Here is a 23,333-nt window from a genome sequence, read left to right on the forward strand (position 1 = left end):
GCCACTTCATTCAAGTTGCACCGTTGTAGATCACTACCATGATAGTTAGTCTGGAAAGTAATTCATGTCCTTGCATGCCTAATGTGATAGAGTCTGGACATGATACTCATGCTTCAAGTGCGGAACCGAATAAGCGTGATTTTAGGGTACATGTGGCATACACTGGCATGCACCGGCACACACGAAGTGCTATATAGAACACACGAGGCCGACGAAGCCATAGCTATGGAATGGGGGGCTGGTCAGGGACACCGTCGGCCCTGTGCTCGTAGCACATATTCCAAGACGCATGACGGCAAGACGGTCAAGAACCGGGTGAACGGCTGGACTACGCCCTCCAACAGACAAACGGTCCCCAAGAACTACGCCTTCGAAACTAACCCTCCGGAGCGAATGATATCCAGGAAATTATCCTTGTCTAGGGTGGCTGTAAATCGAGTCAGCAGAAGCGATGCAGGCGACAAAATACCACTCTCACCTTCCTTACCCCCACTATGGCTAGAGACTTCATTCTTAGTCTTGTGTTTCCCCTTGGACTTTTTGCTAAAGTCAGGAGCAGGTAAGGTAGGCTTTCCAGTTCCCCTGTTCGCCTTGGCCTGCTCAGCCGCGACCGCAGACGCGGCCTGAGTCTGCTGAATGGCGTTGAATAACTTCACCACTGCATAGACGATCGTTAGCGTGAATGTAAGCAAACATTTGTTGAGCATCTCACCTCCTCTTTGCGCTACTTTTCGTAATGCTCTCTCGCTCTCCCCTCCCCACCCTCCAATCACGTCACGGATTCTGCCCTTTTCATCCTTCTCCTTTTTCTCTGTCCTCAGAACCTTCTTCGCTTTCAACTCGAGCTTCTCATCGTTACGCTTGCGGTTGAGAGAGGGTTTTAATGATAAAGGAAGTGTGGTAGGAGTCTCAGTGCTCAGTAGAGACTGCAAAGTGGTACCAAAGCTGGAAGGGTCGGTCGCGCGACGTTTCCGTTTTAACGTCTTCTTGGATTTGGACCGCTTGGCCTGAGCTATCTCATCTTCTGTGTCTGGGGAACCGTGTTCGTCCGCCGACTGTTCTTCAGAGGCGGACACCCAATCTTGCTCATCGTCGACTTCTCTATTTGAAGAGGGGCCTTGTTCACTGAGCACCTCTGCATCCGAGGCAGCCGGACTTGAGGGTGGTTCTGCAGAGACTCTTCGTCGTTTCGTGGGATGCATCTGAGCAGGTCGCCTGGCCAAGTGTGTGCGATCGTTGTGTGCAGCCGCGACGGGTCGACCGACTTTGAATGCAAAAGATCCGAGTACGGTTGCCTAAATGGGAACGCAGGTCTATCCGCCATCATGCGTGTAGCACAACCTTGATCGCTGCATTCGAGCGAGCTTAGACATAATACGCCGTATGCGCATACACTCGGGAGCTCTCAGCATAACGTACTAGAGCCTGCGGGGCCGCGTTCGCTGTCGCTAATGGCCTCCACATCGTTGCCACCCTTGGACTTGTCACCCGAACCCGACCTGCACCCCCTCTACCCGACGCCTGCCCAGTTGGCGACGCTGCTCTCGCCGCACTCGGGTCTTTCCCCTGCGCAGAAGACGGAGCTAGCCTCGCATTGTTTGAATCGAGCCTGCGTCTTTGGCGACATCACATCATTGACGTTCCTTCTCAATGATCCGCAGGCCCAGCAGTTCATTGACCTCAATGCCCAGGACGAGGATGGGCTCGGGCTTGTGAGCATAACTACCTTGGGGTTCGGGGCCGAGTCGGACCGCGATGTCGAGAGGGAGGAATGTGTCCGGCTTCTGGTTTCGCAGGGAGCGGACGTGAATGCAGCAGATAAAGGTATGCCTAGTTATTCTTGTGAATTTCATAGGCTAACGTACGGTAGCTGGATGGACGCCTCTGCACTATGCTGCGCTTCTGGCTCCTCCGACGCTGGTCTCTTATCTGTCGACCCACGGATGTTCTTTGTTTACGGAGACGCGGCGCAAGCTGACCGCCCTGGACATCGTAACCGCGCACTCCACTATGCCCGGACGAGAAGACGTGGCCTTGCTACTAGAGGAAGCCATGCGCAGTGAGGGATGGTCCGGCGGCAAGAAGGAGGAGCGACGTCGGCACGTCGAAAGACACGCTAAAATTAAGGGCAAGAATAGGAGCGTGCGCGACAATGTTGCGCGGATTCTGCAAATCAAGCCGAGATGGTGGGGAGACGATAACGTGCTCAGTGAAACGGAGGACGACGGCGAAGACGAGGACATGGAAGATGCCTTGTTTGTACGTAGATGCTACGGTTCCTTGGCCACTCGCTGACTCTGCCTTAGACACCACCTCTGGACTTCACCACTATGCTCGTATTCTCACCGTCCTCGTTGCCCTATATTTTCCAGTCGCTGATCGGAAACTTCCCTATCGCGTTGGGCAACTCGGAGCCTGCCAATGTGCTGTATTTACTGGCTCGGTTTGCCTGCTTAACCTGCGATCACACATGGCTCGAAGACCTGATCATCGGTGCCACCGACAGTATCGAAGAGACCGTTTTCGTGCGTCCTACCTCTTGTCGTGATGCACCATCGCCAACTGTTGCTTGTAGAACCAAGCAGACGACATAACGTGCCTAGTATTTTGGCTGTACAACACGACAGTGTGGCTCCATCTCATGCGGTGTGACCAGTCGATCAGCGAGGCTTGTGATATGCTTGGTTCCTTCGATATCATTGAGGAGCTGATTAACTCTGTGTTCGGTATGCGTCGCTCGTTCCTTCCACAGGTTTACGTTGACAATCTCTTTCTCCGCTTCCGACAGTTTTCATCATCCGCTTTGCTGAAAGAAAGATCGACGAGCATCTCGACTCTGCGCTGTTAGACTATGCCCATCCGGCGTCCGACCTCGAGTCGATTCAATTCGAATCTGAATGGTCCTTCTTAAGGTCCCTGGCTGGGAAAAGAAAGACGGCACAACCTGGTGGCTCCTCTTCTGTACCGGCCACGATACGCAATGGCAGTGCACAGCCGTCTCCAGATCTCACGCGACCTCCTTCTCCGCCAGCTGTGGGGTCTCCCCAGCAACGGACATTTTCTTCCTTCACTCAGTCATTCGCTCGTAATCGCGGTCCTACTACGCCTTTACAAGCTTTGTTCCAGGAGACTTCTGCAACACCATCGCCTGCGGACGTTACATCTTTCCTGACAGCCTTGCATACCTTACTGACGCTATCCGGAGTAAACCCTGCTCTCATAACACAACTGTGGTCACAGATAATGTACTGGACAGCATGTAAGAACACGCAATCCTCTTAATTTCACACAAGGGGGACTGACGGACAGTTAGGCGAAATGTTTAATCGGATACTAACACGGAAGAAGTACCTTTGCCGGTAGGTCTGTCTTGATCTTCATGGACGACGGATCACCAATGTATGCAGATCACGCGCCACTCAGATCGAAGCCAACTTGAAGCAGTTGAAACAATGGGCGAATCAAATGGGACTTCCCCGCGGGGTGCTCTCACACTTCGGTCCGGTCTGGGATCTCCTCAGCTGGCTGCAGGTACAACCATGCCACTCAGTTTTCTCTCGTTCTGGCTAACCTCTGATAGTGTCTCTCCTCTGTCACCGAGTTTTCAGACTTGATTGCTACGATCCAGCAACTGAAGGACCTGAACCCGCTTCAGGTAGGGGTCTACGTTCAACCATCTACTGATTTCTCATGATCCCTCAGATGCGCAGGGCAGTGAAGGACTATAAGTATGAGGTTAACGAAAGCCGAATGACCGAAGAATGTAGCCAGTACCTTGCGCAACTACAGAAAGATTGGGAAAGACATCGAGTTAAACTCGGCGTGGAAGCAATGAGGAAGGAGGTGAGTTAGGGCGGTGCCTTAGTCGCCCGTCTATAACTGTGGCTTTCTAGATCGATGATCGAGATCGAGACTACGACGAGAGCGGCTCGTCGAATTTCAACGACGGTACAGCGTCGTTAGACGACAGTTCGCAATCTGTCTCGACAGTGTCATCGTCTCAACTCTACTTCGCTCAAAGGAACATAGACATGCTCTTCGACAATTCACAAGATCTCGAGGCGTGGGAGCCCGCGAAACCTCCTCAGGTGCTCGGAGAATTGCTGGATTCACGATACATGCTGCCTTTGGTCTTCCCATCAGATCCACGCATGCTCGCGGCTGTACCAGCAAAGGGCCACGTTGAGGAAGAGGAGCCCAAAGATCGGCTTAGTCTTTCAGCTGATGACGGAAGGTCGAGTCCAGCCAGCTCAAAGAGTGCGCGACCTAGGCACTGGCGTTTACGAACCCGGAAAGTACGACAGATCGGCATAGAGACATTACGATGGGTCGACGGTGTCCGGTCAGCTGCACGATGGACAAGGCCGGTGCTGCCTCCAGAGGGGGATGATGATCCGAGGGCTCAGACGTATTCCGACGACAGCTCTGATGTCAGCGTCGACGGTGACGACGAAGAACTCACTATGTCCCATATTCCCCGGTTTACGAGGAAACCATCGAATCGTGGAAAAGGTAGAGGAAGCGTTGGAGGAGCGACCACGCCGCTGGACGCGGATTGAACGTGTGTGTAATGCTTCGATTGGATAGTATCTAAAGGACCACTGGATTTCGAGTCTTGTATATTTGCATGCGCATCATACTGCCCTCATTCATCTTGCATAGCCCATAACTTTCCCCCATGTTCCCAATAGATATGTATACCCCAATACAAATGCGAGGTACAAGGATAAGCCAGCACGTAGTGGGATTATGTACAAAGATATCAGGCGAGCCGGTAATCGAAAGGCAAGAATCTCCATGCAGACAAGGGGATCTCGCTACCCTAACCCTGTAGGCGCCAGATCCAGATGTGGCCATCGGTCCCTACAGCTGTGATAAGTCTTCCCGCTTGAGAGACTTCGCAGGCCTCGATGTTCACAGAGTCTGAGTCGGTCCTATCCACAGGTGCTACGAGTTCCCAACAACCCGGACTAAGGTCGTGCAGGCCCGGCTTGAGGTCGCCCCCGTTGTCCAATGTGATGCTGCTGGAAGACCTGAAGCGCGCTGCTATCTCGCTTTTGAAGGGAAACTGCGGAGGAGGACACGGCTCGAGATGACAAACGTTCAATACCTTAAGTTTGTTCCGTTGCGGGACAATGACTATGGGATCATGACACGGTGACTGATAGACATGCAGATGCCTTGTTATCGTCGGAAGCTTGAGGACGGATATAACCTTGAAGGATGCTAGATCAGCCATTAGTGTCGCGGTAGAGCAACTCGCGTCAGATAATCAGCCGTGCTCACCACTCTCCTGATAATCCTAATATGCAATATTATGTTATATCAATGTCGCTCGAGAAAGAAACGTACGGAAGCGCATCCTCTTTTAATCCTTTGCGACGCGGAAGACTCGTAACCTGGTGGAAAGAATCTGTCGACGCCGAGCCATCGCCAGATAGCCAGGGTACCCTCGGCTTCGTACACTTCACTGTTCCTGTCGTCCGGGTCGGTGCGAAGAAGAGCGGGGGCACTGTGAGTGAGTAACACATCTTGGCTTAACCTTTAATACAGACGGAGTTATTTGCAGGGGCAATAAGGTGGGTAGGCAGCACATACCACGTGATAGATAGTATTCGGGCTTGGTGCAGGATTGTCGTGCTAAAGAACGGCTTGTCCTCCCTAGTTATCCCTTCGCTTTCTAACGATGGTATCGGCCATATTTTTGCAGCACGGTCCATCTTGTCACAACTGAGCTGGAGTGGCAGATGTTATAGATAATAAACCTACCCCGCAGGTGGCGATCAACGGGAGGACCGGATGGAAGCACTATGTAGTCCTCTTTCCGGTGTCGTAAGGATGGACAAGTCACTGATCTGACGTACTGCACCTAGAACGGCGGCCTGATGGCCTCCAGAGCGACCTCCCGCCAGTACGGCTACACAGCGACCGACTCCTTGACCCTCAGGTTCCGACATTTGCAGGCCAAAGGCAGCTCCAGCCATACTAGGCTCCTTTGATGGAGGCCAGTGCGGATTATTCGGGTATTGAGCGGGAGTTTGTGTGAGATCATAGATCCTCGTGGTGAAGTCTCTGGACGTAGTACAGATTATGTATGGATGTACTGGATGCACAGAAATCGACGTTATTGGCTGAAAGAACTGAAGTTAGCGGAGCCAGTCGGGGAACGTGCACACTGACGCCGCCGTGACCACGGAGATAACCGATAATGCCGTGCCTTCTAACATCCACTACGTACAGCAAACTTGCGGCTGCGAAGAGGACCACCACTTCCGGGACCAGAAGAGAACACATAGCCCAAGCAACACATCGTATATCGGCGCTATGTAAATGATTGTCCTGCTCTTCCAAGTTAGAAGAGTGTTCCATGATTGTATGGACAACGTACCCCTTCAGGAACCCTTACGCACAAAGGCGTCCGCCGTTCACCAGGACGAGGCATGATATATATTCTGCCTTTCGCGCCCACCACTGAGGCGCCTGAACAATCCTGGACGACTTGGGTCCACTGAGATCGTGCATTCCCGCTGTCCAGGCTCCCGTCACAAAGGTTTGACAAGGAAGACATAGACCAAGGAAAACTAGCAACGGAAGTGAATGCACTTCGGGCAGGATCATTCGACTAGATCTGTCTCAGCTCGGCCACATTAGAACCTCTCGAAGGAAGACAAACAGTTATCTTCCGGTTTATAGAGAATGGGATCGGGTTCTGCGGCTGTCTATACCAAGGCATGTCTGCCCGTTCTGACTCCATAGTCGACAGTAGGGTAAAAGTAATCTCAGTCAGAGACGCGTTCGTAGTTGACGGAATCGGTTAGCTTGTTCCCTGCGAAGTTGCGGCATCCCGACCGCCACCGGCTACTTCCATCCACTCATCCACTGAGCACCCGCTCATTTCAACGTCCCGATGTCTGCGTCAACGACCTACAGCCCTCCTGGTGGGCTCGTAACCGTCGAAGGTCTCCCGTACGACCCAAAGCCGTCTCTCCGGTATGCAGCCAAGGTCGGGTCGCAAGCAGCTGTTGTCGGCCTCTTCGTGAGCACCATCCAGAATGCACTGGGTACGCATAGTCGAGGTACAGCCGGTTTCCTCACACGTTATGGAGGTACTATTGGTGTTTTTGGTACGCCTCGCTCCCTGTTGTCTTGGTCTTTGAACATGCTCAAGTCTCCGTGCGTGAAGCTGGCATGGGTGCAGCGTTTGCCTTGACCGAGTCCGTCGTAGCAAACCAACGTCAGAGGGATGATCCTATTAATGGAGTTGCGGGGGGCTGCGCTGCCGGCTTTTTGGCTGGCCTTCGCTGTGAGCATCAGTGTACCTCAACCGGTCATGATTCTGACGCAGGATGTCCACTAGCCCGATCACTACCAATGGCTGTCGCATCCTGTGCGGTCCTTGGCGCTGCAGTAGGCGTGTTCGATTATTCAGGCCAGACCATTGCTGGGCACGGCGCGAATGAGTCCGTAGAGGAGAAGCGGAAACGATTCTTCAAACAGCGACATGGACCTCCATCCCCAACACAGCAGGCGGAGGAATGAGGGGGTTCTGCTCGGACAGTCTACTTGCTTTCTGTAAAATCCATCGTCGTGTGTAGACTAATGGCATGACGGCCCTAATATCCTAGCAAGCGCAATTGAGCGGGCGAAACCTTGAGTGGGGGCACAAGCGCAACCACAAGGTTGCTTGGGAAGTGCTATTAACTATAGATACAGTACATGGTGTCCGTCTAGACCATACATGTCACCCAAGATTATCTCCTGAAGAACTCTTCAACAGTCGTCACTCTCGAACTTGTGGCGAGCGGTGCTGGTGCAGGGGGCTGATCAAGGCCGTCCTGCGCAGGCCCTTCGGGGAATGGCTGAGGCGCGTGCCGCTCAGATGGAGGGTGCTCGTCCAACCATTTGTCCATGTCATCCGATCGACTTCCAAATGGACGTTTGCCTAGAAGGCGGATCATATCCTCTCTATAAAACATCGCGACTGAGCGTCTGTACACGTCGGCATCCACATGAGTGACGAACCTTGTGATCACTTCCTTCTCTAAGAGGAGCTTAGCAACTTTCTCAACATCCTCCTTGTGCTCTGTGAGCAATTCCGTCGTGCGTCGGTGACAGTTACTGTTGGACCGTCATCAGACGGCAACCATACCCTCAGATGCGAGTACACTCACGTAATCATCTTCCGTACTTCGTTGTCCAACATCTCGCCGGTCTTTTCACTGAAGGGTTTCTGCCAGCTTTCCCTCTGACCCTCCCGTCCGCCGTAGCTGACGGGGCCAATGATATCATTCATACCATAGTTGGCACAGGCTTCAAAAGCCATCCTAGTGATCTTCTGAAGATCGTCTTGGGCACCCGTTGTAATATTCTCGTGCCCAAAGAATATCTCCTCAGACACACGACCACCGAGCGTCATGCATATCCGGTCCATCATTTGGGGCGTTGAAAGGAGGTAGCGATCCGGAGGCAAGTACTATAACACTCATTTAGTTGCGGAGACATGTTAGTGAGAGGCAACATACTTGAGCATATCCCAGCGCTCCAACACCCCTCGGAATGATGCTGACTTTGAGGAGAGGATCGGCGTGTTCTAAGAACCAACCACAGATAGCGTGGCCAGCTTCATGGTATGCCACCGTCTTCTTCTCCTCCTTGCTCAGCACTCGGCTCTTCCTCTCCAGACCCGCAATCACCCGCTCGATAGCGGTCTCGAAATTCCTTTCCTCCACGTACTCGGAACCAGCGCGAGCAGCATGCAAAGCCGCTTCATTGCACACATTTGCGATGTCAGCACCGGAGAAACCTGGCGTGAGGACAGCCAGTTTCTGTGCGAAATCGCCGAGCGGCGGCAGATTTGGTGATAGCCTGAGAGGTTTCAAGTGAACCTCGAAAATTCCCTTCCGTCCGGAGACATCGGGTCGGTCGATAGCAATGTGCCTGTCGAATCGTCCGGGGCGCATGAGAGCAGGGTCCAACACATCCGGTCTGTTGGTACCGGCAAGAACAACGATATGCTCGCTGGTTGAGAAACCGTCCATCTCAACGAGCAACTGGTTGAGTGTCGATTCTCGCTCGTCGTTACCACCGATTCCTCCACCTTTGCCACGGGCTTTACCAATGGCGTCGATCTCATCAATGAAGATGATACATGGTGCGTTCTTCTTCGCCGACGCGAACAGGTCACGCACACGGGAGGAACCGACACCCACAAACATCTCCACGAATTCAGATCCAGAGACGGACAAGAAAGGCACTGAGGCCTCGCCTGCCGTCGCCTTGGCCAGCAGCGTCTTACCCGTCCCCGGGGGACCGGAAAGAATAGCGCCGCGAGGGATCTTGGCACCGAGCTTCTCGTACCGTGCGGGCTCTTTGAGGAACTTAACGAACTCCATGATTTCTTCCTTGGCTTCGTCCATGCCTGCAACGTCCTTGAAGCGGACCTTGACATCGGTGTCCTTATTGAACATCTTGGCCTTGCTCTTGCCGATATTGAAGATGCCCCCTGCTCCTCCGCCTGATGAGCTTGCCCGCCGGCTCATCCACAAGAGCAAACCCGCAAAGAGGAGTGTAGGCGCAAACTGCAAGAGCGTTCCCACTGTCGAGATCTCATCGTGATACGCGACAGGTATTCGCTCGTGACTGGGAATCCCAAGCTCAGCCTGCGCCTCATCAAGCTTCCTCTCGAAGGCATCCACGCTGCCAATGGAGAAATAGAAGTCACCCCCTCCAAGCGGTGCTCCCGGGTAGACGGTTGACGTCGCATTGGGATGGAGCTTAATGCGTACTTTGTGTCCATTCACTACAATGAGTTTCTCCACCAAGCCCCGGTCAAGGAAAGCCGTCCGGAACTCCTGCCAAGTGATCTCGCGCGAGCTGGATGCATTCGAACTGGAAAGAGCGTAGATGATCGCGGCAGAAACACCGAGCAACGCAAGCTGGTTGGGATTCAAGTTATTGCCGCCCTGAGGCGGAGGCGGTGGAGGTTTCTGGCGTTGCTGATTGGTGTCTTCTTGCGAAGACTGTCTGGACGAGCTATTGTCTTTAGGAGAATCCTGCTCTTGCTTGTACCGCTGGAAGAACCCCTCCAAGCCCTTGGGCAATTCCACTGGCCCCTGCTGAGACTCCTTTGCTTTCTCTACATCCTCCTTCGCCTTGCCTTTCTCCTCTGCAGATTTCTCTACCTCCTTATTGGAGTTGGGGTCCTTCTGGTCGCCAGTGGGAGTAGCGAACGTCCGTGTCCATCCAATCCTGCTGGAAGTGGCGAGACGGCGGCGGGCAAGCCCAGATGAGCGAAGTGTCCTTTGCAGCATACACAGGCCTCGTCAGTCAGTAAGAAACGAGAAAACGACGGTGCTGAGCAAGAGCGTAAATAGCCCTGCTGGAGAGCTCTGACGAGAGATTCCGGCGCGCTCAGAGATGCTGCCGGATTAGTCAGTGGGGAGGCGCAATTCCGGGTCGCGCGGCGAGTTGTTTGCATCTGTTTGGACTCTGCAAGAAAGTGGTCGCAAATCCCCCGCCTTCATAGAGCCTTCCGCATGTCGAAATCACGCATATAAAATGTACCAGCAGGGATGTCATGATACAGAAGATGCAACGTTGGTTTTGAATTTCTGATTTTCCCAGTATCAAGTTCATTAGATAGAGGTAACGAGACCGCAAGTACATTTAACAAAAATGTACAACCAACGTTGCATCCGCTCGTTGATATAGATTAACTTTTATGAATCAAGTGACGCGTGAATGTGAACGTAGCACGCTGTAGGTTTTCTGGCAGTAAAGAGCAATTAACGACGCGTCCGAACGCGTCGCGGACGTGACAAGCTGTGACACCATCGCAAAAAGTGTCACACCAAATATCCTGGTCACTGTCCGGGCTCTCCTGCCGCAGCAGAAGCAGGTCCCTTCCCCTATGTTGAAACTGTAAAATCAACATAGTACATGAGATATATATTCAGCCTTTTACAGCTGTGATCCAGTACTTGCTTTGTCCATTAATTACACAGATTTGTGCTTCCTGGAAATCAAGCTCATCTGTATCAAGGATAGGGAATGCACCCACTGGTGTGCACATAGATATGTTCCAAATGTTTCTAAAGACAATACATAACTTCCCTAAGCACTCCTTTGCTGACCTCGGTGAACTTGACCATCATTTCATCCCGATGGTGGTCAGCTCAGGAATAAGAAGAGACAGACATGTTTATATCTACTACAGTCCGTAATGGTAGAATACCCTTCTTGTTGGTTTACAATAGTGATTAGTCTCGTACCCATCCGTTCTGGAGAGGACGCGGACTGATCCGGTCGGACTTTCAAAAAGTTGTGCAAGGTCCTCTCCAGAACGTCTGGTGCACTTCGTTCGAGCACTATTATTGACGTCATACGTGACAGCGGGCCGTCGGGATTTGCCATTTTTCCCGCCCAAAACGTTAGTTTGAAGATGCTATTTTTGTCTCGTGTACCGCGTCTTCGTGCATTCAATATACCACTCAGCAAATCTTAAATCAACATGGCGAGCGAGCAAACATTTTCTTCACCAAGGAGGGAGTTTCACTTTCTATACGATAATGAAGAGTACTACAGTGAGCCTGACACGGATGACGAACCAGACATTGCGGAAGGGGCCCGGGCAAGCTCAGATAGCGAAGAAGAGGCTGAATACGACCTCAATCAAACAAATGAGGCTGGGACATTGACCATGAAGGTTAAGAAGATCCTCACTTTAATGTCCGAGTTGAACTTGGACCTAGCAGAATTTCTGCGAGCCATCAGCTGGGGTGATCCAGGGTGTACATCGGACATGCAAGTGTCCTATCATCACATGAGGCTCATGCGCAGTGCAGAGCTTCCTGCGATAGTCCATAGCTGGTGGAAGGCGCCGAGAACAGTTGGCTCTACCAATCGGAGGCCAATGGCTGCTCGGGCGGTAATGGAGCATTTCGCGGCTGAATGCATCAAATCGGTCATCGACATTGAAATCGATCAATTGTCTGGCGATTTAGTTAGCAATGTCAAGGACGATAGCGAATAAAATTAGAACGCGTCAGATCACGGGGCCGTGACATACGTGACACTATGACGTCAATAATAGTGCTCGAACGAAGTGCACCAGACGTTCTGGAGAGGACCTTGCACAACTTTTTGAAAGTCCGACCGGATCAGTCCGCGTCCTCTCCAGAACGGATGGGTACGAGACTAAATAGTGATATACATTGCTGATGCATGCATAAGGTGAGAATGGAGCAGAGGAATGCACAAGAATACGAGGGGATACTTGCGACCACCTTTCAGCCACAATCTGCTGACAAATCAACTCGCACCGGAACCGGGCGTTGCGCCTCCCCATAGTCAGACGATGAGGCGGCCTCCTCCGGGGCACGTGATGGACGCCAGATTCATCCGCCACTGGCCAGTCTGCTCCCGCTTCCCATAGTTTATTCTGCGTGTCCTATTCAAGTTTTGCCCTTAACTATCCTGGTCCCTCCACTATTGCGGACTAGCGCGTGTACTCGCTTCGTGCGAGGAACCCCCGCTTACATATATGAGGTCAAGCATGTCACTCGTGCTGACCAACCTTGCCCACTGCAACAAGGATTAGCGAAGAGGTTCAGTTCAACTATGTCCGTCAGTCCCAGGGCGACATACGTCTTCAAAAGATTCGGCGACAAAATCCCTATCGAACTTGACGTCTACGTTCCCTCTACAATAGATGCACAAGGCAAGCCTCTACCTGTACTGATATGGTTCCACGGTATGTCAACGTGCTGCTAGCCCTCGTACTGTTTCTCAACACCTTTTCCACCCAGGTGGAGGTCTGCTGCAAGGTCACCGAGGACGTCTGGCTGCTCATATGATCAACGGCGTCTCCAAATACAACCATATCTTGGTATCCCCAGACTACCGCCTTGCGCCCCAAGTGCGCATGCCTGAAATAGTCTCCGATGTAGCGGACGCCATTAAGTTCATAGGCGAAGAGCTCCCGGTGAAGCTGCAAGAGGACGCGAAGGTGACGGTGGACATCAACAGAGTTGCGACATGCGGCAGTTCTGCGGGTGGCTGGCTCAGCTTGTTGGCTGCCCTTTATATCAAGGCGGATATGTCGGTGATCTATGTAGACATTCGTCAGTTAATGATGCTTACATTTCATTCAGCAAAGCCTGCACGGCAATTTTCCCAATTACTGACACTCGCGCCGCGTTTTGGACCACACCGCAGTGGCCGAGGGGCGTTCCCAAGATTGAAACGGAGAAGGTCGCTCCATATTTGAAGCACGACGCTCCTGTCATGACTAATAACACGCCCGACATGAATCGCGGTTCTAGTGAGTCCGTGTGGTCTGCAGTCTAATGCGTGTTGACTCATTTCATTCTCAGTGTACGATTACATGCTTCAGAACGCAATTCTCAACGACCTACTCTACGACTCGACGACCCCTCCTGCTGAGGCATATGCGATCTCCGTTCTCGTTCGGTCGTACCCTCCTGACAAAGCTTTGCCGCCCATCTACATCACCCACGGAGATGACGATGATAAAGTCGAAGTGGCGCAGAGTCGTGAAGTCGTGGAAGCCTTGAAGGAGAGGGATCCGGGGGGAGAGGGGGACAGGTGGGTCTATGAGGAGGTACCAGGTAAGAATCACGGGTGGGACGGCGACGAGGGGGACGAGATGACAGGCCTATATGCTTTCTTAAAGAAGTGGGTGTAAATAATATCTTGTTCTTTTTGAGCAGCGTGAACTTAAACAACCCGATACATACACTCTGGGCTTTGGCGCGAAGCGGATGATCCGGGGCAGTTGAGAACAAGCCGGATGGTGGCTGTGCTTAGAACATAGATCGCAACCCTAACCTAGGGTTCATACACCATAGATTACACCAGATCCCAGGCAGATGAGTTACAGTACAAAATAGCCTGTGTACACTGCATACTACAGATGAAAGCAGGATATAAGCAAAACGGATATCAGTACCTATACACTATATTATGAATGTTCCGTATGTCCGCAACCTCTATAGCCTGCTGTCGCCATTGGCCTCGCCTTTGTGCTCTTGCTCCTCTGCCTTCCGCCGCATAGCATCGCCTATCCACTCCTCTAGTAACTTGTTCAGCCGTTCGGCATGGCTGAACATCACCCAGTGATCGGAATCGAAGACCTCTGTCCGCACCATCCCCTCCCCCGCGCACTTCTCTGTTGCCGCCTTGTGCGCCGCAACCAGGCCAATGTAGTCCTTCTCGCACCCCACAAAGAGCACTGGTGCTGTGGGAGGAAGAGAATAACGGTAGGGGGCCACAGAGCGGTCGTCAGCGGCTTGGACACCACCCGTCATGACTTTGTACCAGTTCAAAGCCCCGGTGAGAGGGCGGAGAAGAGTGGACATGATCTGCTTATCCTCTGGGGAGAGGTAAGGCGGAAGAGGGCCGGTCTTATTTGCCAGTAACCATGCCTTGCAGCAACCTAACGGGGCTAGGTCAGTCCTCCATAGCGTAGGGTCATGTGGGTAGACTAGGGAGAAGAACGAGTCCCACTGTCGGAGGACACCTATCAGCTCAGTGCGGAGATAATGCAACTTATGACATACGTGGTTGTCTACGATCCTGTCTGCCCCTTCTGCCGAGAAAAACATCCAATAGCCGTACAGTTCGTACCCAAGCCGTTGTTTCGTCATTTGGAGTGCCTGGTGCATGTCGAACTTGGGCATTGGTGGGGTATAACCTATCGACAGGAAGGCGTACGCCGTAAACCGTTCTGGGTAGTAACTCGCCAATCGTGAGACGATCCTTGAACCCCTGGATGACTTCATAAGCTCAAGCACAAGCGCCGGATTCGTCATGCGACTACGCACAGATCATGTCCAATGACAATGACTTTGTCAACGCCCTCATTGTCCAAAATGCTCGTCATGTCTTGACATAGGAGACTAGCCTTGTAATGCTCCGGTTCTAATGGCTTGTCCGACCCTCCATACCCAAGCATATCCGGCACGATCAATCCGTACCCCTTCTTCTTGAAGTAGGAGACCTGGTACCGCCAATCAAATGATGTGGATGGGAAACCATGTAGAAACAGAAGCGTAGGCTTGCTGCCTACTGCAGGGATTGAGAAGTAGTGGTAGTGCATGCCGCGGTATGTCTGAAGATCCTTGTAGGCACTACGGTCCATGCCCCATAGGGACAGAGTCAAATCAGTGTCGGGGGCCGGTCCAGCAACGCTATATATCGTGTCTGAGAGAGACTGGAGCTCGGATTTGACGGCATTGATGAGGGGGGTCATTCGGTCTGCGAGATGAAGGGTGAAGGACGAGACCTCTCCCCTTATATTTTGGAACATATGATCGAGGCTATGAAAGCCAGCGCCGGGAACGGCGACTTACGCAACGCCGGGCTTTTTAGAGACGACAAAGATGGATATGAGACAGCAGAAACCCGAGAAACAAACTGAACAGTGATACGTCCTGCGACGTGTAGCGAGGCCTGCGTGCATTCTCCATCAACGTCGGTCTGAATTACCGCACGAGCAGCTCCTCTTAGCCACGTGCTGACTAACCTTACCCTAGGGTTCTGTCTCCTGGATTCGATCAACCATAAGATACCGCCGGCTCGAGTACAGCTTTCGCTTCACGACTGCGATTTAATGGTTTCCGATCGACTCGCTTTACATGTAATATTTCAGCGTCTAGCTACTATACAGCCTTATCATACTTCATTACTGACGCAAGTGCGGTGTAATCTACTGTACCTCTTACAACGGAATGAACCCCCTCCTGCACTCAGTTGTATCTTCCTCGCCAGCTTCGGGCCCGTTTGCTACCGCTGCCTCTTCCCCACGAGCCTCCCCTTGAGCTAGTCGAGCTCTGAGGATAAGATCGCTTTCTCGTAGGCGCTGCCGCGGGTGCTTCTGTCCGCCGATAGCCCGCCTTCTCGCACTCAGCATCAAAAGCCTTGATGAGCGCGTCGAAGTCGACGTCCCCCATACTCCCAAAGAGCGGGTGTGAAGTTGACCACTTGCCAGCCGTCAGTCTAGGCGACGTGATACCGAACGCCATGCGAGCAAGGAGCCGAGGGTCGTCTCGCTCAGGGCATGCGGCAAGAATGGCTGCGATCTTGTCACGGTCGGGAACAGCAGCGACAGTCGGGTTAAAAGGGACGGCTTCCGCGGTAGTGCAGAAGGTGCACGACCCGCACATTTGATTTGGCACGCTCTCCACGTCTCCGAAGTACTTTGACAGAGTGTGGGCGAGACCTACGGAGACGTGAGGAACCAGCACTATCGAGGAGCCCAAGATTCTCACAGTCATCGTCCGTGGCAAACTTTATAACTTCGCGGATTTTCTGCACGGCTTCATCCTCTCTGGCAACCATACGTTGATGCATCTTGCTCGCCAACTCATTGACACTCGTGGTATCTTTAGGGAGCGGATTGATCACGGCGTAACGCTGGGAGAATCGTCGGAATTAGAAATAGTGACGCCTGCCAATGCTTATGCACCTTACCGCTCTCACTTGTGATGCTTTGCTAGAGACCGAGCCTTGACGAAGGGACGTTAAGCCATACCAAATGCATTAGGAAGCAAATTGACCTACCATCGAACTCCCAGTCATTGATTCGCTTGGTGAGCGCAGCTCGGTCCACACCAGACTTGGTCGCCGCGTTCACGACATCAATCTATAGCAAGTCAACGTGAGATAGGGATCCTTACATCCCCAGAAAGTTACATTTACTTCGTAGCCTCCGGCCTTGGAATACCAGTTTTCTTTGATAACTCGAGCAGCCTGAGAGTTGTCCGACATGACTTTGGCCCATCCGCTCGCTGTGCGCTGTGATAAAGTATAGACTGAGTAGAACGGAGTGACTGCACGTAGATGGTTATAATCCAGTTCAAGCTGAGCGTAACATAGGTTCAAAACGGTCGGCTACACCCAATGTCAGTTAGTGCCTTTCATCAGTTGCCTGGTTGGTGATGGCATACCCGGATGTCATATCTAACGCAAATCATACGTGCTTAGCTTTCTCCGATCTACAGTGCTCGTAAGAGGAAACGCTCACGTCTTCGATTGTTGGTAAAGATTGAAATCCAATGTGTCATCCGCGGCTGGGCCTTTAGATGCGACCTCATGCATCCATAGCTGGAGATCTCTTTCTGCACATGTGTCGCCCCTAGCGAAGCCTTCCAAGGCTGGTATGTCAGCGGCTGAAAGAAACATCAAACACGTAGACGGAAGCCCATCGCGACCAGCTCGACCGACTTCCTGGCTGTAGTTCTCCAGCGTCTTCGGCATGTAAAGATGAGCCACCTACGTATCATCACACCAATGTTCAAGCGCCCTATACATAGGAAAGATACTCACCAGTCGCACATTTGCCTTATCAATCCCCATACCGAATGCAATGGTACAGCACACGACAGCATCGGGTTTCTGCATGAAGTCGCTTTGGACGCTTTCACGCTGTTCGGAAGGCAAGCCTGCGTGGTACACGAGGGGATCGATTCCGTGGGGTCTCAGGTGATTCGCTACTTCTTCCGCATGCCGCTGCAGGGTGACATAGATGATGGCGGGGCCGGTGCGAGCCTTCAGGTGAGGTAAAAGCTGTTTGACCTTGGAATCCAAATCCGTTGCGATGGTGACTTGGAACGACAGGCTGGTGAATGATGTCAGAAACCGAACTAAGCGTGCAGAGAGAATACCATTACTTCGGTCGATAAACAGGTGTGCGGAATACCCCTGCAACGGGGTCTATCAAGAAGGACTTGCAAATGTCCTCTGCAACTGCCTGAGTGGCGGTGGCTGTCAGACATAGCACCCTTCCTACGTCTTGTTCTTCCGCAAATCGAGCAATCTTCAGGTATTCCGGACGAAAACTGGCACCCCACTACCGACATGTTTGCCGTTCAACGCTGAAACATCAGACGGTAGGAGCTCACCTGTGATATGCAATGTGACTCATCAACGGCAAGTAACGATATTTTGACACGACCCATCATGGGACGGTAGGAGCTCACCTGTGATATGCAATGTGACTCATCAACGGCAAGTAACGATATTTTGACACGACCCATCATGGCAATGAAGGACTCGTTGTTCAATCTGCACAAGATTAGTCTCTGCACGCGGGACGGGCCACCGCATGGCAGCACTCACCTTTCCGGCGCTACGTATAGAATCTTGAGTGCACCTGACAGTACTTCGTTCTTCACCCATGCAGTTGTCTCAGCATCGAGGCTGCTGTCTAAGCTAGCGGCTTTCACCCCTCGGTTACGCAGGGCTTCCACTTGATCTCTCATGAGGGCAATGAGAGGTGAGATGACGAGCGTCAAGCCCTAAACAAACACAGGGTTCCAGCTGTAAGATCATAAAGGGAGGGAGGGACCTCACATCTAAGCACAAGGCTGGCACTTGGTACGTCAGACTCTTTCCACCTAAACAGCGATGTCATTAGGGCAAGCCCAAGAATCTACTTCATAAGTACCTCCGGTGGGAAACAGCACGAGAGCATTGTCGTTGTCAACGAGAATACGCTTTATGACCTAGAATCCGGATGTAATGAATGCGACCAACGGACTCGGAAGCTGGAGATTCTTACTTCCTCCTGAGACAGGCGAAATGATGAGAAGCCAAACACATTCTTCAGTAATTCATGGGCTTTCTCCATAGTAATTGGCGCAGGCAAAAGAAGGATGCTGTAGTTTCGTTGCGCACGTCTTCGACTGCGCGCACCTCGCTGAGACGCGTTCGACGCGCAAGAAATTGAGACTCGCGGCGTGACTGTCGGTGGTGTTTTCACGTGACCGAGGTCACAGGAAACCTGGTCAATCTGCAGGTTGCGACAGTATCAGGTGCAGTCTCGCAACTCACAATGAACACAAGAGGTCCTGTAGGTTCACCAGTACTCGCTCTTTTATCATTGGCTTCCACCGAAAGCCCTACTTCCAGAAGTAAGGTATACAAGCATGAGATTCGAACTCAAGAAAGCTAGCTGTACATTAAATACGACAAGATGGTCCGATAAGAAAGCGAGCGTTCAATATAGCATCACAGTGCGCGTCGACTAGAAATGTTCCTGGAGGTTAAAGTAAACATTCAGTTATCACTCAGGGACGATCGGAAAACAGGGACGGACCTTCGCGAACGAGAACTCTACAGCGGACGAGGAGGATTCGACCGTAGCCTCCTTGATGGCCTTCGCAAGGACACCGGGTCCACAGAAGTACGTCTACAACCGTGATAATTAACAGAGAAACTTGGTTTGCGAACTATGTTGACTTACCCCGACTTTAGTCTTGAGCTGAGAATTCGTACCCGGGAGATACTGGCCTGTCTCGATGGCCTGCTTCATCCGACCGTAAATGCTCTTCCAGTCGGGACGGCCGAACATGGTGCGAGTACGGAGGAGAGTCAAAGGATCGTATTCCGCGCCCGCATCGTTCACAGCGATGTTCCACAGCATGTCCTCACTGATCTTCTGCGTGAGATAGATGTTGATACGTAAGAAGTTGGCTAACGGCACATAAATATCAGCGATCCCTCAGGTAGACGAAGCTCCAACTTACGATCAGCCTGGGCAGCTTCGACTTCCTGCAAAAGGCTCTGGAACCAACCAAAGGAGGGAGCGTCACGGCACACCCAGAAGAATTCTACCCGGCGGAGAGAACCCAAGTTGCCACGTTTCTGGCGGTACCAGATATGCTTGAGAATCGAAGCGAAAGGCGTAACACCGATACCAGCACCAATCAGGACTGCCACTTCCACGTTGAATACATCTTCAGCAGGCGCGCCGTACGGTCCGTCGATCCTGACTGTCGGCAGTGCTTGTGCACCGGCTCCACCTTCAATCTCCACGAAATCGCCGCGGGTAGCGCCGAGCATTGTCAGCTTCTCGTCTTTCTCAGTACCATTCATGGCAGCCTTAGTCATGGCAGCGACAACCTGAGGGCCAGCGCCGAGGCGCTCGCCTAGGGCGTGGGTCCAGTCACCAACTTGACGAATGTGAACAGAGACGTAAGGATCTTCCGGAGCTGAAGTGATAGTGAACTAGTAGCGAGCAGTTAGTCTGGTATTTAGCTCTAGCTGCCAGCAAATTATCTTACGGGATGCCACTGGAGCTTGGAGATTTCGGGAACCTGGATGAAGAGCCATTGACCAGCAACATACTTGAAGCTTGGCTTGATGATGCGCAGCTCCATGGCCCCTAGTATTCGTGAGACAATGTTCAGCCTGATCAAATCAAAAAAGACATACCGCTAGGATGGACGAGGACCTTTGACAACCTTGTCGCCTGTCTGGCCCGGATTTCTCGCCAGACGCGCTCGCCGAAGTAGAGGATGCCGGGCCAGATAGTGAATCTCCAACTCTCGTAACCCAAGCAATGATCCGTGGTATAGAAGGGGAATACTTTAGAGTAGGCAGGTTCGGCGGAGTCACGGACGAAGCAACCGGTGGCATGGGTATACAACCCAATCATGAAAAAGAACGCAAGGTGGTGAGTGTACCAGAAAGCTTCAAAGCACTGCTGCCGAATCTTGTGGTGCGCAGTGCTGTACATGAGGAACATGATGAGGAGCATGAAATGGCCGGTGATACCGCCTGCTTGAGTATAGTGGATATCCAGCGCAATTTCAGGTCGAACCTCTGCACGTGTTGTTAGAAATTTGTGGTAGACAATTGTTCGCAATCAGATATAGATTACTCACGGGTCCGCTCGACGTTGAAGAAGTTGACATAATGCGCTGTTGTGTGTACCATGGCCCAGAAAGCCATAGAGTACGCGACCTGCCTGTGGAACCAGATGTTCTCATCTGCAGGGAATAACCACTGGAGCTTGGGGCGCACAACGCGGATGACGTTGCGAAGCATAGGGACCAGGATCATACCACCATCGAAGGCGAGGACGAGACCTGCACCTCGGGAGGTCCATACGGACCATTTGAGGCCGTTGAGGGCAGCCAGCTTCGTGTTGGTTTCCTGGCTGTACCACCCATATGCAAAGAGTGCGAAGTGTATGCCATAGAATATTACGTTGAACGCGAGCCTCCTCGGGGTCAGGAACTCTCTACGGAACCAGCTTTCACCCATGGTCGTGCTTGTCGATTAATGATACAGTTCCGAAAGCTTTGAAAAAGAGCGGCGTCCGGGACCGGCCAGACAAACAGGATGAAGAGTAGAGAGGGGAGGGGGAGAAAGGGAAACGTAGCCAGACGCTGTGTGTAAGGGACAAGGCCGGCTATATCTAAAGTCAGACAGTTTGCTGATGTATCTGTGACCACCGTGACCGTGTACCGCCGGCGCCATGGCAATCGACTTGTCCACGCTGTCATTTCCGAATCCACTCCGCTAATTATAGCTGCCTACTGTTGCGGTCGACGTTATCCTACACTCGCTATGCAGTGAACTCCACACAGGTCACGAAGAGATTCTGAGTACGAGGTAATGAGAAACACCGGCGCCTCAAGTTGATGCACATCAACGATCTCGCACCAGACCTGCAGTCCAGATGGACTTTTTACCGCCATCGTGATGGCAATGCGTCACACGTCCACTGCAGACATCCCGATGGCATATCGACCCGAGCAATGGACAAGGTATTCCAAATGATGGATTGGGAAATGCCTAATATTAGAGAGAAACCCCCGAATGCCCGAGCACATACACCCCGAATAGATCATCCCTCGTAGCGGTAGGCCACCATGGCCTCAATCCGGTGTACATCGGTACTGAAGCTTCTAAGCTTCACTTGCTGACTCTTGCTCGCCTCGATGGCGAGAGGGTCGGTGTCCACCCATTCATCTGCTGGGATATCTGCTGACTCGGAAGTGTACGCCAGTATATTGAAGACGGTTGGCTCGTCCATAATCGGCAGGAACGTCACCGTAGAGACAATCTGTTTGAGGATATAGCGTATTTCAGCTTGAATCTCGGACTCGGGCTTTGGCTGCCTCCTATAAGGCTGTCAGGATGGCAAGCTGCGGAAGAACAATGACTTGCTTACGGCTCCGCTGTGTCCTGCTCTTGCTCGACGAGGTTGACATCGAATACCCAGCGCTCCAATGTTATCCTGGTGTCCTTGGAGATGATCGCGAGGACCAGCTGGGTCACAGATCCCGTCAAAAGCCACTCTATCGAGCCACCCGTCAATCACAACGCAGACGACAGAATTCGTTATACGCACTGTTTACTTGCTTCAGGATCCTGGATGACAGCAAATATCATGAGGCTACTCTTTCTCAGCGCTGCTGGAATCACTCACTTGTCAAGGTAATTTTCCAATGCAAGGTCCTGCGTAATAAGCACAGTCTGCCCGTACTTCTTCACCATATGGAAGTCATCGGAAGGGTAGACTCCTCGCTGGAACAGTATCCTGAAAGTGTAGAAAGGATAGATGATACAAGTGTTAGCCAAAGATCGATGCGAGGGAAGAAACTCCGACCGACGTGTTAACGGCATATTTGAAGAACTCTGTCACTAGGTTTGTCGAACCTTTCAGGGTAATAGCCTGTCTGGTAGGTGCTTGCTTCGTAGGCATGGTTTAGTTGAGTTTGGAGACCGGGATTGAGGAGAGTCTTGGCAGACAGCTTGGAAGAACGCGTCGCCACAGTCACATCAGCTGCACAATGAACGCGTCTGTCACGTGCGTCAGCTAAAAATAGCAATGGGCCGCTATCATACAGGACTGCCACGGTCGGGTCACCCTGATAGTAATAGTTCCTTTGCTTTTCCCAAGTATCATTCACTGCGATCACAGCTGATTAACATTGATCTGCCACTGCTGCATCTACCATATCAGCTGTGGCAGTTGAACGTTGAGTTGGCGCATCTTTGTTTCCTTACTGCAAGGCGCTCCCGGTGCGGTTACGGCATGTTCAACATCCGTCTCACTGGGCCCGGCCCGGGTGAGAAGTGCCCGCTCTAATTGAGGAAATGAATATTCAGTCTGGACGAAAACTGAGAGGACTGACGGTTGCTGCAATCCATGCTTATACACGCACTGGGAGCCATCGCCAAGGGTACGGGATTAGGCTGAGAAAACTTTCCATCGGTCCATGAGATCAAGCTTTGTCTGGTGTTCATGTTTCTTCAAGTTAGAACTCGCCGCTGATCTTCCATTTACATCCTCTTGTTCAGGCCAGGTATCTGCCTTGAATATTCAGACTTCATCCCACCATGTCCAGAGAGCCCTCGGGAAAGGCAATATACCTGCCCGCACATGCGTTCCACGTATGGCTCCGGAGATTCATGGAACTCCCGAGATCCATGCCCCAATCTTTTTCGCGTCTCCGCGCATGCTCCGAGATAGTGTTGCATATCTCGAGGACGACACTGTTCCCACGAGGGCAGCGGAC

General features: G+C 52.1%; 11 protein-coding genes across 11 annotated transcripts; 4 read left to right on the forward strand and 7 right to left on the reverse strand.

The window, feature by feature from the left end:
• Positions 1–119: 119 nt before the first annotated feature.
• GLOTRDRAFT_113176 (uncharacterized protein) lies at positions 120–1,242 on the reverse strand. The gene is made up of 3 exons (XM_007862764.1): positions 713–1,242; positions 479–658; positions 120–427 (listed from the first exon to the last, which is right to left on the reverse strand). Exons 1-3 carry the CDS (start codon positions 1,200–1,202, stop codon positions 363–365), a joined length of 735 nt encoding a protein of 244 aa, XP_007860955.1. The 5' UTR covers positions 1,203–1,242; the 3' UTR covers positions 120–362.
• Positions 1,243–1,402: 160 nt separating this feature from the next.
• Positions 1,403–5,542, forward strand: GLOTRDRAFT_52882 (uncharacterized protein). Its single transcript, XM_007862181.1, has 12 exons — positions 1,403–1,824; positions 1,871–2,259; positions 2,307–2,525; positions 2,576–2,726; positions 2,789–3,259; positions 3,314–3,359; positions 3,408–3,531; positions 3,581–3,655; positions 3,703–3,843; positions 3,894–5,226; positions 5,287–5,302; positions 5,353–5,542. The coding sequence occupies exons 1-10, from the start codon at positions 1,452–1,454 to the stop codon at positions 4,557–4,559; spliced, it is 2,655 nt and encodes an 884-aa protein (XP_007860372.1). The 5' UTR covers positions 1,403–1,451; the 3' UTR covers positions 4,560–5,226; positions 5,287–5,302; positions 5,353–5,542.
• Positions 5,543–5,906: 364 nt separating this feature from the next.
• GLOTRDRAFT_52883 (uncharacterized protein) lies at positions 5,907–6,781 on the reverse strand (the record flags this gene model as incomplete). The annotated part of the gene is made up of 4 exons (XM_007862182.1): positions 6,674–6,781; positions 6,389–6,622; positions 6,181–6,339; positions 5,907–6,131 (listed from the first exon to the last, which is right to left on the reverse strand). Coding segments are annotated over exons 1-4 (699 nt in total), but the record flags the coding sequence as incomplete, so codon positions are not given.
• Positions 6,782–6,866: 85 nt separating this feature from the next.
• Positions 6,867–7,645, forward strand: GLOTRDRAFT_68344 (uncharacterized protein). The gene is made up of 3 exons (XM_007862765.1): positions 6,867–7,124; positions 7,184–7,303; positions 7,358–7,645. Exons 1-3 carry the CDS (start codon positions 6,908–6,910, stop codon positions 7,537–7,539), a joined length of 519 nt encoding a protein of 172 aa, XP_007860956.1. The 5' UTR covers positions 6,867–6,907; the 3' UTR covers positions 7,540–7,645.
• On the reverse strand, positions 7,642–10,423 carry GLOTRDRAFT_68346 (ATP-dependent metallopeptidase Hfl). The gene is made up of 4 exons (XM_007862766.1): positions 8,523–10,423; positions 8,172–8,473; positions 8,023–8,118; positions 7,642–7,965 (listed from the first exon to the last, which is right to left on the reverse strand). Exons 1-4 carry the CDS (start codon positions 10,308–10,310, stop codon positions 7,752–7,754), a joined length of 2,400 nt encoding a protein of 799 aa, XP_007860957.1. The 5' UTR covers positions 10,311–10,423; the 3' UTR covers positions 7,642–7,751.
• Positions 10,424–12,437: 2,014 nt separating this feature from the next.
• GLOTRDRAFT_113181 (alpha/beta-hydrolase) lies at positions 12,438–13,777 on the forward strand. Its single transcript, XM_007862767.1, has 4 exons — positions 12,438–12,751; positions 12,807–13,098; positions 13,152–13,321; positions 13,374–13,777. Exons 1-4 carry the CDS (start codon positions 12,619–12,621, stop codon positions 13,703–13,705), a joined length of 927 nt encoding a protein of 308 aa, XP_007860958.1. The 5' UTR covers positions 12,438–12,618; the 3' UTR covers positions 13,706–13,777.
• A 52-nt stretch (positions 13,778–13,829) lies between these two features.
• On the reverse strand, positions 13,830–15,225 carry GLOTRDRAFT_68350 (epoxide hydrolase). The gene is made up of 3 exons (XM_007862768.1): positions 14,844–15,225; positions 14,580–14,787; positions 13,830–14,525 (listed from the first exon to the last, which is right to left on the reverse strand). Exons 1-3 carry the CDS (start codon positions 15,158–15,160, stop codon positions 14,010–14,012), a joined length of 1,041 nt encoding a protein of 346 aa, XP_007860959.1. The 5' UTR covers positions 15,161–15,225; the 3' UTR covers positions 13,830–14,009.
• GLOTRDRAFT_109028 (uncharacterized protein) lies at positions 15,225–15,439 on the forward strand (the record flags this gene model as incomplete). Its single annotated transcript, XM_007862769.1, has 1 exon — positions 15,225–15,439. Exon 1 carries the CDS (start codon positions 15,284–15,286, stop codon positions 15,437–15,439), a length of 156 nt encoding a protein of 51 aa, XP_007860960.1. The 5' UTR covers positions 15,225–15,283.
• A 328-nt stretch (positions 15,440–15,767) lies between these two features.
• Positions 15,768–18,649, reverse strand: GLOTRDRAFT_113184 (ATP-dependent DNA helicase; the record flags this gene model as incomplete). Its single annotated transcript, XM_007862770.1, has 14 exons — positions 15,768–16,240; positions 16,290–16,434; positions 16,492–16,526; positions 16,582–16,663; positions 16,720–16,911; positions 17,020–17,023; positions 17,045–17,292; positions 17,347–17,638; positions 17,691–17,836; positions 18,000–18,084; positions 18,139–18,317; positions 18,373–18,416; positions 18,467–18,524; positions 18,581–18,649. 14 exons carry the CDS (start codon positions 18,647–18,649, stop codon positions 15,768–15,770), a joined length of 2,052 nt encoding a protein of 683 aa, XP_007860961.1.
• Positions 18,650–18,871: 222 nt separating this feature from the next.
• On the reverse strand, positions 18,872–21,215 carry GLOTRDRAFT_52896 (uncharacterized protein). The gene is made up of 7 exons (XM_007862183.1): positions 20,688–21,215; positions 20,236–20,625; positions 20,085–20,185; positions 19,548–20,028; positions 19,265–19,494; positions 19,118–19,210; positions 18,872–19,057 (listed from the first exon to the last, which is right to left on the reverse strand). Exons 1-7 carry the CDS (start codon positions 21,067–21,069, stop codon positions 19,046–19,048), a joined length of 1,689 nt encoding a protein of 562 aa, XP_007860374.1. The 5' UTR covers positions 21,070–21,215; the 3' UTR covers positions 18,872–19,045.
• Positions 21,216–21,520: 305 nt separating this feature from the next.
• GLOTRDRAFT_68356 (spindle assembly checkpoint protein) lies at positions 21,521–22,578 on the reverse strand. The gene is made up of 5 exons (XM_007862771.1): positions 22,425–22,578; positions 22,241–22,351; positions 22,163–22,182; positions 21,983–22,109; positions 21,521–21,932 (listed from the first exon to the last, which is right to left on the reverse strand). Exons 1-5 carry the CDS (start codon positions 22,514–22,516, stop codon positions 21,656–21,658), a joined length of 627 nt encoding a protein of 208 aa, XP_007860962.1. The 5' UTR covers positions 22,517–22,578; the 3' UTR covers positions 21,521–21,655.
• Between the last annotated feature and the right edge of the window lie 755 nt (positions 22,579–23,333).

The sequence above is a fragment of the Gloeophyllum trabeum genome, assembly GCF_000344685.1.
Source record: "Gloeophyllum trabeum ATCC 11539 unplaced genomic scaffold GLOTRscaffold_00001, whole genome shotgun sequence".
NCBI classification, from domain to species: Eukaryota; Fungi; Basidiomycota; class Agaricomycetes; order Gloeophyllales; family Gloeophyllaceae; genus Gloeophyllum; species Gloeophyllum trabeum.